General features: G+C 34.9%; 2 protein-coding genes across 5 annotated transcripts in view; one reads left to right on the top strand and one right to left on the bottom strand.

The window, feature by feature from the left end:
- The window catches only part of LOC106126890 (SH2 domain-containing protein 4B), a 41,753-nt gene extending 41,023 nt beyond the window's left edge, over positions 1–730 (top strand). For both annotated transcript variants that reach the window (XM_013324798.1, XM_013324797.1), the window contains exon 10: positions 547–730. In XM_013324798.1, coding sequence (XP_013180252.1) covers positions 547–644 — 98 coding nt within the window. In that variant the 3' untranslated portion in view covers positions 645–730. The remainder of the gene's footprint in view (positions 1–546) is intronic.
- A 2,674-nt stretch (positions 731–3,404) lies between these two features.
- The window catches only part of LOC106126606 (cyclin-dependent kinase-like 4), a 16,511-nt gene continuing 5,510 nt past the window's right edge, over positions 3,405–14,405 (bottom strand). Inside the window, exons 2-16 of one of the 3 annotated variants that reach the window (XM_013324334.1) lie at positions 8,850–8,970; positions 8,211–8,351; positions 7,692–7,886; positions 7,227–7,396; positions 6,930–7,051; positions 6,632–6,830; positions 6,364–6,436; positions 6,185–6,256; positions 5,936–6,005; positions 5,429–5,526; positions 4,947–5,021; positions 4,697–4,746; positions 4,443–4,546; positions 4,254–4,330; positions 3,405–3,663 (exon numbers count right to left, since the gene is read on the bottom strand). In XM_013324334.1, coding sequence (XP_013179788.1) covers positions 3,604–3,663; positions 4,254–4,330; positions 4,443–4,546; positions 4,697–4,746; positions 4,947–5,021; positions 5,429–5,526; positions 5,936–6,005; positions 6,185–6,256; positions 6,364–6,436; positions 6,632–6,830; positions 6,930–7,051; positions 7,227–7,396; positions 7,692–7,886; positions 8,211–8,351; positions 8,850–8,924 — 1,581 coding nt within the window. In that variant the 5' untranslated portion in view covers positions 8,925–8,970 and the 3' untranslated portion in view covers positions 3,405–3,603. Of the gene's footprint in view, positions 3,664–4,253; positions 4,331–4,442; positions 4,547–4,696; positions 4,747–4,946; positions 5,022–5,428; positions 5,527–5,935; positions 6,006–6,184; positions 6,257–6,363; positions 6,437–6,631; positions 6,831–6,929; positions 7,052–7,226; positions 7,397–7,691; positions 7,887–8,210; positions 8,352–8,849; positions 8,971–14,405 lie in introns of those variants that run through there. The other 2 variants (XM_013324335.1, XM_013324337.1) reach the window with 2 other exon arrangements.

Genomic DNA, 14,405 nt, shown 5'->3' with positions numbered 1-14,405 from the left:
GCTTAAACAAACTTTTTCGCTTTATAATATTAGTATAGATTAGCAAAAAACATTACTTAGTTTGCTGCTATTGGCAGTATTGTAGTTTTTGTCTCTTTCTCCCAGAACTATTTTTTCTAATTTATTCACCACCTAAGTTGAATATCGTGAAAATATATAGCACAGTATAAGTCAAAAGCTTCTTATTAAAAAAAAGTAAATATTTTATGTCAATGCTGACATCCTAAATAACAGAAAAGCGTGTGTTTACCCTTTATTATATTGGAATGTATTGTATTACATACATAATGCACACAATCATGTCTAAATCTGGTCATAGAAATTCTTCTGAAACAAAAATGTCATTATCGACTTATAATATTTTAAGAACGCCACCTATTGACGTAAAATTGCATTCAATACTCAACAGATGACGTCACAATATCATAGATGCTAAAACAACGAACCAAATATAGCACATATTCATTTTATAAATTAAAATATGTTTTCTATGATAATTTAACTTTTTTTTTAATGATTAAAAAATATTTTATCTGTGTATTTCAGCCGATCTCATAAAGTACCACAAGACGGTGGCAATCACAGAGAGCGGAGGTGAGGTGCTCACCACTCCCTGCCCCCCGCAACACCCGCCCACCTTCTGAACCACGTCACACTGATGACGTCACTGATGACGTCACAACGATGCTGCATACAATGGGAACGCGCGCTGCACTTTTATACAACGATACGTATTACTCTAAACAATAGGACATACAGAATGTCCCGGAAAGAATGAAGTACCACAGATTATTTGGTTGCAAAACATGATTATTTCGATATTCGTGTTTTTGAACCCCCTGTAGGTTTATAACAAAGGTGTTTATGAAAAACAATGTTTTCAATATTAATAAAATCTATGTATTACTTTTTGAGATATTTGAATTAATATAAAATTAATTTGGAAATTTGAAAGCCATCTAGCGGCTAAAAGAAGCAACTTTACATAGAGGTAAGTTAAATCGGCGTATTTTCGTGAAAAAAATCTATGGTAAAATCATTTTACACATTTTTCTCGGACATCCTATATAATTATACATTAGATTGAATTTAAAATAAAAAATTGCATTATTCGATGAAAAGAGTTACATCTCTTATAACTGGAGATATAACTTTATTACATTGGGTCTAAGTGAATAAAGTCACATGTCTCGTAGCGCGTTTTATTTAGTTGTTAATTTTATACTCCAGTCAATATATCGTAGTTGTTTGATTATGACTCTTATTTAATAGTTCTTTAGGTCTCAATTAGGATAACTAATACGTGAATTTACTTTCTGATTTTCCTTTCTAGTGATTTTTAAGTAAATTAGAATAATTCTGCTTTTATCTTATATATTACATTAATTTGACATATTAACTGTATTTTACATTATTCCTTTTTGAAAAAAAAATGTCACTGTCTACCCCTAATTTATTCAAAAGCTTTATAGATGTGACAACAATTTAATATATCTTTTTAAATTATTCAAATGAACAAGATTTCGATACAAAAAAATATCTGCATTTTTCAACAAAAAAAATTGCATTCTGATTTTTTTGTAGATTTGCTTGAAATTCGCTTTTATTTTTAAATAATACTATGTATTATACTATTAGATACATAAGAGATAGGCTTTTTAAAATATAAAAATTCAATAGTCTAAACGTGATTTCGACCAATAATAAAAATAAATGTCAATGTTTCTGTAAAGATATCGTCAGTGGAAACACTTTTAGAAACTCAACTGTGTAAAATTTAAAATCCAAAGTAATTAGTTATGTATATTATTGAGGTCAATGTTTTTTTTTCATTTATAATAAAAATATTTACCCTATGTATACAATATTTTAAAATGTATTAGTCATAAACTGCCAGTTAGAAATAAATAAATCATATATAATTGTTTTTTATTACTAGCGGTTGAACCATTCGTGAAAATTCAACCATATTTTTTTTTTATTTTTGATGAAAATATCATACACTTCTTTTCCATATTAATATAAATTTAATTTATCCTTAACCAAAGTTTAATTATGAATGTTTGGATGGATGGATATTTCTTACAAGTTTTTTTTTAATTTTTGTGACAATGAAATTTGTCATAAATATAGAAAATACTCCGGAAGAACACATAAGCTACTTACTAAGTTTAAATTTCTAGCGGACAGAGCCGCTGGCTTTTTTTATACCATAAGGTGGCAAACAAGCGAGCGGCCACCTGAAATCGCTGAAATAGCGAAGCGACCGTTGCCCATTCTTCTTCTTCTTTGTCGTTGCAGTCTTGTCAGACTGGTCGTGGTGCCCATAGACATACGCAATTGCATATGCGTTGCCTACCTTTAATCCACGGAGGGGAGGATGCACAAAGAAAACATTTCCATGCATACAGCTAAAGCTAATAAGACAATAAAATTATGTACTATACAGCATTTATTGGAATAAATATTAATTTAAAAATTAATATTAACGAGTACCAAAATCTATTTAAGTTAAATATTATTGTTAAAATATTTAAAATCAAAATACAATTCAAATTTTATACAAAAACTCCAATATTTTTAAATATACGACGCTTTAGTATTTTACGTTAAACAATATAAAAAAGTATATAAGTTGTCTCTTTATATATTAATTTTGATATTTACAATGCACACAAATATAACAATATTTCCATTTTTCTATATTTACAGATATTTTTAAAAATATAAACCAAAGCAAGCGTAATAAAAAGATATTTGATTGTTTCAAATAAACTCTAATACATAATTATTTAGTATTCAAGAAATAATAAAATGAAGGATAAAATATTTATTTACATTTAATTATTTTTATGCAATCACAAACATTTCATGATTATATATCGATATATCTTGAACGATATATTGTTAAGAACAAAATACGAAAATATGACAGTGTATTGACTCAACACTAGCCTTACTAAAATGTCGACGGTCATGTCCCCCCATTATTCATTCTGACACTGGACTTTGTAACGAAAGCACGTCATTGGAGTCAAATGATTCTAACTAATAATGTCCTAAAATATTGAAAACAATTTAATCACTTTTTAATGAATTAGTTAAGAAATTATTTTTGTCAAATAAGATAAAAAGACTATAGATAAAAATCTATCGAAATGTCTATGAAAATAACAATAATTTTTAAAATACTTGATTTCCCATCATATAATTATAATATTCAAACTAATTATTTAAAGAAAATAAAAACAGCAAAAATCTAAGGATTATATTAGTAACTACAGAGTTTTAACTTCTAAATATATTAAAAAGTATATAATAAAATACATGATGATGTTTAATACAATTTATAACCAAACTTGACTAGACAAAGTAAAAAAATCACTCCTGTATCTAAATTATTCATAGTTTATATAATTTTCATAATTGTCACTCAATATTACAGTTTACTAACACTGCACAAGTCTGAACACTGAACATATACAAAGTGTACACAAGTCTATTGACTGAACATATACAAAGTGTACAATGGCAGTGCGGCGGTACATGTACACAGTGTACAAGTCAGTGATGGCACAGCTTGTACAAGCCGTGCTTGTAGAGTCACATGTACGGCAAGTTGGTCGGCGTGCGAGCCTCGAACGTCGACTCTGTTCCACCGCGCTAAAGGTAGGACAAAAATAAATTTATAACAAACCCATCTTTTGAATCTACAATATCGTACTTATATTATAAATCATCATCAGCTCAGTATACGTCCCCACCGAGGGTCTCGGAGCCTACCCTAAGTTAAGGGTGATTAGGCCATAGTCAACCACGCTGGCCAAGTGCGGGTTGGTTGACTTCACACATATATTCTGAATTACTTCTCAGATATGTGCAGGTTGCATGACGATGTTTTCCTTCACCGTAAGAATGTCGGATAAATGTACATATGTAAATCGGAAACCGAAAAACACATTGGTACATGGCGGGATTCGAACCCAGGACCTGCAGATTGCAAGTCAAGTACTTGACCACTGAGCCACCGACGCTCATATTATAAATGCGACTGTTTATTACAGACTATGGATGGATGTTTGTTATAGATTATCTCCAGAACAGCTGCATGGATCTCGCTGAAATTTGGCATAGATGTAGAACATAGTCTGAAAGAACACGTAGGCTATTAAGGTTTTTTTTTAATTCAGCGCAGACGGAGTTGCGGTCGACAGCTAATTGATAAAATTTTGTACAAATTAAGAATCACTCACCATTGTGTCCCAGGTGTCGTAGGATCTGACAGAATGCATCAGAGGCTTCTTTACCTTCTTCATGGGGCTGTTGCTGGCTGACAAAAAAAAACTAACGTAATATTAACCTAATCCCAAATGATTTCATTTACAAGATGCATAAAAAAGACAATTTTTTATGCAAAAATGTCGTTTTAATTAGAGTCTTACCTCCAGGCACGTATGGCAGAGAAAAGTTGGGCGGATGAGATTTAGTTGACTTCTTGAGACATTCCCCCAGCATGTCCTTGTCCATCACCAGCTTGCTGTTCACCCTATTTCAGGAGTTTGATTTAATATTATAAAATAATAATGGAATGGATGAAGAAAAAAAATAATTGATGAGTATAAGAAAAATATTAGGCTTAAAATATATTGCGTATTCTAGATTTATAATACTTTAAGATATTTTTGTAAATACTTACTTCTTTATATAGGGTGTTCTTGGATAAGTACTGACGGGTACAGGAAATGTCTGAGAAGTAGAAATAAGAATTAAAAAAAACCTATAATAATATTAACATTAGTTTGCATTACAATCCACTCTTTGTTAGACATAGAAAAGGCTTTAAAATGGATTACAATTTTGATATAAAAGCGTAGTAATATACAAGACTAACTCTAATTCTGTTAAATTGCCTAATAATTTAACAGAAAAACTATGGTTGTATTAACCTGGAAGGTTTCGTTGACGAGTCGGGCGAGGGAGCGTGTGACGGGGGGACGCGGCGCCGGCAGGGACGCACTCGCCTGACAATATAACAATTTTTTATCATAAACTTCTTCTTCAGTCCTTGATCTTGTCCCATTTACTTGGTATCGGCCTTTTTGTTATATTTTTAACAAACTGAATCCTATAAAAAAGCTGGCCATCTTGCGGAAAAATGTTAAACTAACACGTACTTTTGATATAATAAAGGCGATTGTGGCGCCCCTTAAACGAAGTTTTTAACATTTCTTATAGCACTATGTCTGTACTAATAAAAAGGAAAGATTTGATTGTTTGAATATGCTTTGAAACTACTCAAGCGATTTTAAAAACTCTTTCACTATAGTGAAGCTCTACTATTCCTGGGTGACATAAATTCCTCGCCTTCGATGTCGCGGGCAATGGCTATTAAAAATATTATTATAAAGGCTATCTTATGTATGTATACCTCATCAGTTTCATTCAATTGAGATGACAATGTGGTTGATAAGACGCTGGATGATTTCTTTGCAGCCGGCGCGCCCTCTGTCGGCGCCTCCGAACCTACTGACACAAAATACACGAATGACTCAACCAAGTAGCAAAGGCAGATGATATCCTGGTAAATAAACATATAAAGTAAAATAAAAGTTTAATAAAAATAAAGGACAACGTTCCTAGATTTTATAAGAGAATGGAATTTTCTCTTACGATTAGAGAAGTCGCAATTATTGGTTTCTGAGACCAAAAACTTTGCATAAAACGTAATCATTCCTGTCATTATCTTTAAAAAAACAGAGATGATATATTTAAACCAGGAATTTCTGTCTCTGAAACCGATTATTAAGATAGTGTATCTGTTGCTTCAATAGATGGCGTTATGAGTAGTTATTACGAAACAAAATTCGACAATATCTATCATTAGTAAAATCTGTACTAGCATTATATTATCAGTGCTATTAAGAAATGTACTCACTCGGGTTATAGTTATAATCTATGAGGGATTCCCCGTGTGTACTGTTTGTTCTCGAACTGTTGTTTTCAGGCTGAAAATACAAGAGAACATAACTAATTATAGAATTTTAAGGTTACGAAAAAGTAACCTTAGTGTCAATTTAGTTAACTTTTTATAAATAAGTCTAAGTTCAAAAGTAATTTGTATAAAGTCACTTGGTCAGTCAGTCAATAAAATGTACTTAATTAAGTGTACTTAGTACATACTAACTAGCATAATGCTTAGTGTCCACTGTTGACGCGGCTTGCCACTGCGAGCCGTGCTCTGCTGCGCCGGTGGGGACTGCACCAAAATTATAACACTTTTACAAATATAAATAAACAAGAAACCTCTGATTGTCATACGTAAACGTGTGTGTTTAAACATTTGGTCATAGATTTATAACTTACTCGTATCTCTTTGCCTAACATCGCTCTCAGCTCAGCGTTGAAGCTCTCTGAGAAACCGTCCGCGGTGAAATATCTGAAATTTATTATTCCATTGCTAAATTACCGTAACTTTAACTTAATTTTTTGTGATATTTTATACTTAGTTAATTAACCAACACTTTAATAAATTAGATTATTGAAAATCTAAAAAAATAATAGTAAATCAGCCTTAAATACGCTTTAATCAGAATCTATTTCCGTAACTTGTGCTGTATGTGTGTTGACTAACTTATGCCTAAGCAATGCTGTTGCTGTGGGCCGCGCTCGAGGTTCTGTGCGGAGACAGGCAGCGAGCAGGTCCCGCGCTGCGCCAGCACCGGGCAGCGAGCCACGTGCTTCGCCAGCGACGCATGTCCCACTCTGCCCACCCAGCGCAGCACCGCCTGACAGACGGGATACTACCTGTTGGTGTCTTGGCGCTAGCTTACCTGTTAATATCACAAGCAGACCGTTACCGAAGTTAAAAGACCATGTAGAGATGCTATGCCGCATATAAAAGTATTCCAATTGAAGTATTACAATCTCACCAACAGTTCTGATGATGAGTGCCAGCTGGTCGATGTCTGAGTCTCCCGGGAACAACGGATCGCCCGATAGCATCTCCGCGAACAGACAACCGATCGCCCAGATGTCCACCTCCGGACCATACCTACAGTTTGATCAAAATGACAATTTCCCTGCTTCCAGATTCATAACCATCAATATCTTGGCCCTTTCCCAGCAGAGAGTCTGGACTACTCTTCCATTTGTGGCTGTTATATTGTTGGTAACCGAATATGTTGGAAGCGTAAGTTATGAAAGGAGGTTTGCCTGTATGTATGTACCTGTGCTCAGCGACAAGCAGCTCCGGAGCACGGTACCAGCGTGTGGCCACGTACTCAGTGTATGGCTCGCCGGGAGCTGCAAGCGCGCGAGCAAACCCTAGGTCGCACAGTTTCACTACGCCTGTTTGCGACACCAGCACGTTCTCCGGCTTCACGTCGCGGTGGATTATCTGCTCGTAATATAACAAACAATCAATATGAACTCACCCTTTTAGTTATGTTTGAAATTAGAACATTCCATTGTACACTACATCTTTGTCTTCATATACGTTTTCATCTTCCCGTCTACTAACATACTTGATCTTTGTAGCAATAGAGAAAAAGGAGACCACGAGCTCTGTACTAGAATTTTGTCAAAAATAAATCCTTAATCGTAATCAAATTAAATTCAAAGAGGTGAAGCAACTTGGCGTATCACAGAAGAATTGTCAGAAGCCGTTTACTACACAATTAAGTTATAGATACCGAGTTTTGATGACAGTAGTCGATGCCTTTGAGAAGTTGGTACAGATGCCGTCGCGTGGTATGATCGCCTAGACCGCCGCGCGCCGCCTCCAACTCGTCCAGCAGCGTGTGGTCCAGGTACTCGAAGACGAGGTAGAAGCGCCGCTTGCGACGGAACACCTCGATCATGTTCACTAGGTGGTCGTGACGCAATTTCTGGATAGAGAAGACCAATGAGGAAATTTATATTTTAAAATACAAAGTAATCTTTAGTAACAGATGGACAATATATCGACCAAGGATCGCCTAAAATAGCCCTACCGGCTCCATCAAATAACCACTAACCTTTCTAAGATAATTGAAAGAAAATAAATAATAACTTTAAAAGCACAATGACCTGACTGATAACTTCATTCCTTTTCACATACGTTGCTAATAAAGAAGTATATATTTAGTCTCCTTACATTTGAACATTTTATTACAATTTAATGCAAACGTGATCAAATAAAATAGAGTAAATAAATGTTATTTGATGCTAACCTTAAGCATGCGTATCTCTCTGAGAGCCATCTTGCGGACGGCTGCGTCGTCCTCCGTCTCCAGGAATTTCTTAATGGCAACCAGCTGGCCGTTGTCGCGCCGTCGGCACTTCAGCACAACGCCATACGATCCTTCACCTACCTGGGTACATTTCATAATGACTTCAAAACTTCCCAAGGAGATATCTAACGCAATAAACTAACGAAGTACCAATCTACAACCAAGAAAAGAGCGAAATTTTCTTTAAATGTTTTCAATGCTGCTGTTTGTTCTGTTCAATAGATTCGATTACCTTCTGAACTTACGAAACTAGTACAAAAACATCGCCGGTACTCTTATTATGCTAGGAGAAACTGAGATAATTATACAGGCAGAGGAAATCACGCCTATACTCCTTTTGTGTGGTCTTTTGCCACTTACTTAGTCTCGAAACTTAGACAACGTCCCTCCGGCTCGTGTCGTAATATTTATCGATGCTGCGTCGATCTGAACGTCACCTGTCTTCCTATACCAATAAGTCCCTAGTCCCTATAACTCTTTGTGGACCTTAACTTGGTCTACCAGTTTCTTGCCTTTCAGTCTTTTTGGTGGCTGTTGTATTAAATACATATTAAATCTAATATATTGTAGATTACTTACAACAGATAGTTGCTCGTACTTGTCCATGCCGCGTGCGTTAGGCGAGGGGGGTAGCGGTAGCGTGGGGGGACGCATCACAGCCGGACCGCATCGCACACATCTTCATATCTTCACGTGTCAACTGAAAGAGAAGACACAGATACGTAGAAACTAGACTTCATTGGGTTCAAAACACAAGAAATCTCGTAATCATTTTGACGATGAAGATACGATGGTCCATATTGCATATTCGTGGTTGACCCACAGATTCCAAGAGCATAAAATTTAAAGTAACTCGGTCAGGTATTTGAGACTAAATTCATTTTACTTTGAAGAAGGCGAGGGATTAGATGGATGGATAAAGGCCAGATTAAGATGTGACGTACAGGAAACTCCATGCAAATATTATAACTTGTAAATATAAGTAGTTATAAGTGCATTATCAAAGTAAATACTTAAATAAGCAGGTGACATTCTTGGCGCCATATTTCCGCAATAAAACAAAGTAGCAGACGTGACAATTACAGGATAATTATCAAGATATATGTCGCAGGTGACCAAGTACAGACTTCATAAGATATTCATATTGTCTTGATGTCCAATTGAACAACTTCTATTATAAAGAAGACTACTGCAAAATCCGTTTCCTCTTTCCATCCTTTTCTAATTCGAAAAGGGTAGAAAAGAAAATAGGATTAGATTTGGCCTCTACTATACAATCATCAGACGAAACGCGGAATTACGTCCACTTTACGCCTTCTGTGTAATTGTGGTCGACTGGACCATTCTTACGAATACTCTACCAATGACGAATAGCATAAAATTCTATTTTAGAATAAAACCGTGGATAATTCAGCCCCAAAATAATCTCTGTCTTTTCAAAGATGAAAGACGAGGACGACGATATATTTTATACAGAGATTTAGGTGTTAAAGTCGTCTTTTACATTTGACGCTAAACGCATATAACTTGTGCCACTTCCAGCACCGCGTGTGCTCTCCCACGCCACCAGACTACTAATAATATAGTAATGGTAGAATTTATTTTCCTTGTTACTTTCTAATAAAACCTTACCTCTATTAAATAATTATTTATTTAAATTCTTTACAACAAGATAATATTAACTACCAAATCATTTTTCATATTATTGAAGTTTTTAAATATATTTTATTGAGCAAACTAGCGGTCACCCGCAACTCCGTCCGCGCGGTATTATAAAAAATCTTAATTAGTAGCCTACGTGTTCTTCCAGACTATGTTCTACGTCTATACCAAATTTCGTTCCGGATATACCTTCAAACAAACATCCATTCATCCAACTAAACATTCGCATTATCATATTACTAATAATATTAATGAATGGTCTGATAGCGAAGAGCTTCGACCAACATCTCAAAAAGCTTTCGCTAAACAGTTGGATTAAGGGCCCAATACAAAAGACAGTTATTCTAGAAACCGCACGCATCGTGAAAAGGTTCCTGTCTCTGCAGCCCTGATCGCTGTTTGTTTGAGTCATGGGGATTCCGCAGCCGGTGTTGCTCTATTTTTAATATAATATATTTTGTATAATTTTGTTATTTTATATATGAAATGTACTATATTAAGAATATAATAAATAAATACATATATATTATTAATATTGTTACATTTGGATAAATATAACTATAATCACTTAAAAGGGCATTTAACAGACGATTCAAAGATTAAACAGTTATATTTTACTGTAGTCAATAATACGAGTATAATCGATTTACAAATACAATATCAAACAACATATCTTTTCATCAAAGTAATTTCTTGATAACATAGTTTCATAACCATTATAAACGATAGCTTTATTTCATGACAATGAAATTATACAGCAAAAGCTATTTTATATTAGGCTAGTTTCACACTAGAACGGAACAGTAACACTGATCAGTAGAACAGCACAGTACTACAATTGTGTACGTATAAACTTCTGGCATATATTGTCATCCTTTTTTCTTTCTTTGTGAAAACAGAGACAACAATAGAAATGCCTAAACTCTTACATACTGTTAAAACAGTACAGTTCTTTTCCAAACAACAATAGCATTATTTTGAAGCGATTTCATATCGAACATCAAAATTATATGGAACTGACGCGCAACAATCACGTGGCATATCGTTTAAGTTCGTTATGGAATCACTTTAAAGCGAATGCACTTTATCTAACCCCGCTGCACTACTACTGCTCTGCCTTATTTTTATGCCCTCGTGTGAAACTAACAGAGCTTTGTTTGAAGGTCAACTAGTATATACAATGAGCGGCCAATAATTGTGACAAATGTTTGTTCAAACATTGCTGACAGCTGGGGTCACGGACAGGTGTCGTCAACATGGGTCATTACTTATAAATTATGAACGAAATGGACGACACAAACAATCGCAAAAATAAAATGATTTAACAGTGATAGAGACCGCTTTAACATCTTCGCACGAATTAGCCCGGCTCGCCCGGTGAAATACCACGACCACACAGAAGACAGGCGTCAAGTGGAAGCAATTCCGCGTTTCGTCTGATGAGTTTGCGTCCCGGAGGCCTAATATAGTCCTCTTTCCCTTCCCATCCTTTTTCTTATAAAGAAACAATGGGAAGTGGACTTTCCGGATGAGAGGATTTTTTATATCATTGGGTGGCAAACGAGCGAACGGCCACCTGAAATCGCTGAAATAGCGAAGTGACCGTTGCCCATAGACATACTCAATTGCATATGCGTTGCCTACCTTTAATCTACGTTGGAGAGGATGCACAGAAAAAAAATATTTTCCCTTGCATGCATGATTAGAGCACGCATATGCAATTGCGTATGTCTATGGGCAATAGTCACTTCGCTATTTCAGCGATTTCAGGTGGCCGCTCGCTCGTTTGCCACCTTATGATATAAAAAAAGAAGCTAACATTTTGTAAAATTTATCTAAAAATAAAGCGTACCGACGTCAAAATCAATTACAAACAATACAATACGACCGAATCAAAGCCTTGATAATAATCAGATTACGTGATAGCTGGAGGGGCACATGACGCATGTAACTATGTTTACACCGATACGGCAATAGCGTGACGATAGCGTTCTATGTCAATGTTATAGAGACGGTGTGCTCAACGCAATTAGACCTGGAATAGAATATAATAACATTGATTGCAACATGGTGAATTAACCAATCTAAATTGTTTACTACCAAACCCGTTAATCACATAATAATGGTTAAGAGAATGGGCTGCTAATTTTGCAATCATAGATTCAAATCCTGCCATATTCATGTCATAGTCGAGGTTATTGGAAACAAGCTATCGCTGGCGATTACGTTTGCGAGGAATTAATAAAAAAAACCTAATTAGTAGCTTAAGTATTCTTCCAGACTTTGTTCTACATCCGTGCTAAATTTTATCAAGATACGTTGAGCCATTCCGTAAATATCTTCACAAATATCCATCCATCCATCCAATAAGATTAGTAAGAAATAAGTTAAGTTCCTAACACTTAACATAACAATATAGAGACTGGTTATAATTCAGTTAATCTTTAAAAGAACATTACGAATTATTACCAATTACCAAAGTATTTTTAAAGGGGGGAATCAAGGGGTAAATAGGAATAGCGTGTCTTTAGTGCGTGTCTGTAGCATCTTTATAAATATAGAGTTGAAAAACCGCACCGCGTCGCAGCGGCAGCGACTACGAGGACATGCAGCGACGTACCGGCAACTTGTTACACAACTATGAATCATTTTTTAAAAAGAAATAAGCCGGTATTACGTCGTAATGTAATAGACACACTTACTACTAGCTATAACCCACGGCTCCGGCCGCGCGAAATTAGAAAAACTTAATTACTAGTCTATGTGTTCTTCCAAACAGACTATGCTCTACATTTATGACAAATTTCATCAAGATCCGAGCAGGCGTTCCGGAGATACCTTCAAACATACATCCATCCATCTAAACATTCGCATTCATAATATTAGAAAGAAGTAGTAACTAAATGTTCAGGCCTTTAGGCTAAAGACCGTCGCTATGGAACTGACATAAAAATCTTACTAATATAGTTTTATAGATGAATGGATGTTTGTTATAAGCAATCTCCATAACGACTGAATGGATCTCGCTAAAATTTTTACAAAGATGTAGAACATAATCTGGAAGAACTCTTAGTACAAATTATGTTCATTTAATTCCGAGCAAACGGCATCGCGGGCGATAGCTAATCAACCATAAATAGCATCCTCTTGTCAGTAAATACAAATGTGCTTATATTATAATCGCAAGTCGCAATGCTCATAAACTTCCCTTGCAGGCTTCACTCCGGTAAAGTACAACGTCGCGTGCCCGTCGCGTGCTCGTAACGATTTACTCCCGTCATGTTAATATTGCTAATCAATAAAAATGTAGACGAACAATATCTGAAATTTCGTTGCGGTTTTATAAAGAGACATTATTACGTCATTATCTTTTCATTGACTAAACTTTCATATCAATACTCATAGATACGGCATCGCACGAGTACATATCCTTATATATATATATTGGGATATGTATATAGGGATATTCGTGGAAATCTAGGAAAGGCTTTTAAGTCGAGAAAAATTCAACTAATTGCCAGAAACTAGTTATGTTTATTTTTTTATTTTAGGACAGCTAGTCTTATATATAGAATTCTCATGTCACAATGTTTACTCCTCCAAAACTACTTGACCGATTTATATTTTTTATGAATTTTATATGCATATTCAGTAGGTCTGGGAATCAACTACTATCTATTTTTTAATCAAACGCGGGCAGATTCACAGGCGATAGGTAGTACATACGTCTCATTGTAATCGTCCTCTACGCGCGGCTAAAGTTGGTCAGATTTGGATGAAATTTTGGTAGTCTTTTCTTACGACGCTAAAGAAGGTTTTGGCGACGAAAAAAAATCTAAGAAATAAAACATTTCAAATATTATGCGAGGTCTGACATAACTAGTCTGAGCTTTAGGCTGTACACATTTAACTAGATACCAAGATTAGATACATTCTTATAAAAGCAGCTGTTTTTGTTTGTACTAATATATAAATATTCGCAAATGCATAAAAACATGTAAATTAAACTAAATACTTGACATTTGTAACCACAATAAATCTGACGAACACAATTTTAAAAAAGCAAGATAACTCACCACATTTCAACGCAATTCTTACACATTTATAACAATAAGTAATTAACTTAAAACTTTATAATTTAATTAACAATTAACAAGTTTACTTATAATTTGCGTGTCGCAAGGTACCTACGTAGAGTCTACGAAGGCATGCGGTTGCGAACGCGTAGCGGCGTAGACTGAATATGCCGCTACGAAGCGTGTTTTTTCGGTGGATCATTTAATATTCGTAGTATTGTTCTTAGTGTTTTATAATAAGCAGTCAATATGTAAATTAAACAAATAATAAATTTATATCAATCAATAATTAAATGCAGAAGATTTATTTATACTTAAGTGAAATACTTACTTAAATTAAAATTATTTACGTATTAAATAAATGTTACATACATGAAACCATAATCATGTCTTGCTT

This window comes from Papilio xuthus, unplaced genomic scaffold (assembly GCF_000836235.2).
Source record: "Papilio xuthus unplaced genomic scaffold, Pxut_1.1 DF824992.1, whole genome shotgun sequence".
NCBI lineage: Eukaryota > Metazoa > Arthropoda > Insecta > Lepidoptera > Papilionidae > Papilio > Papilio xuthus.
This window is presented reverse-complemented; position numbering and strand designations above follow the sequence as displayed.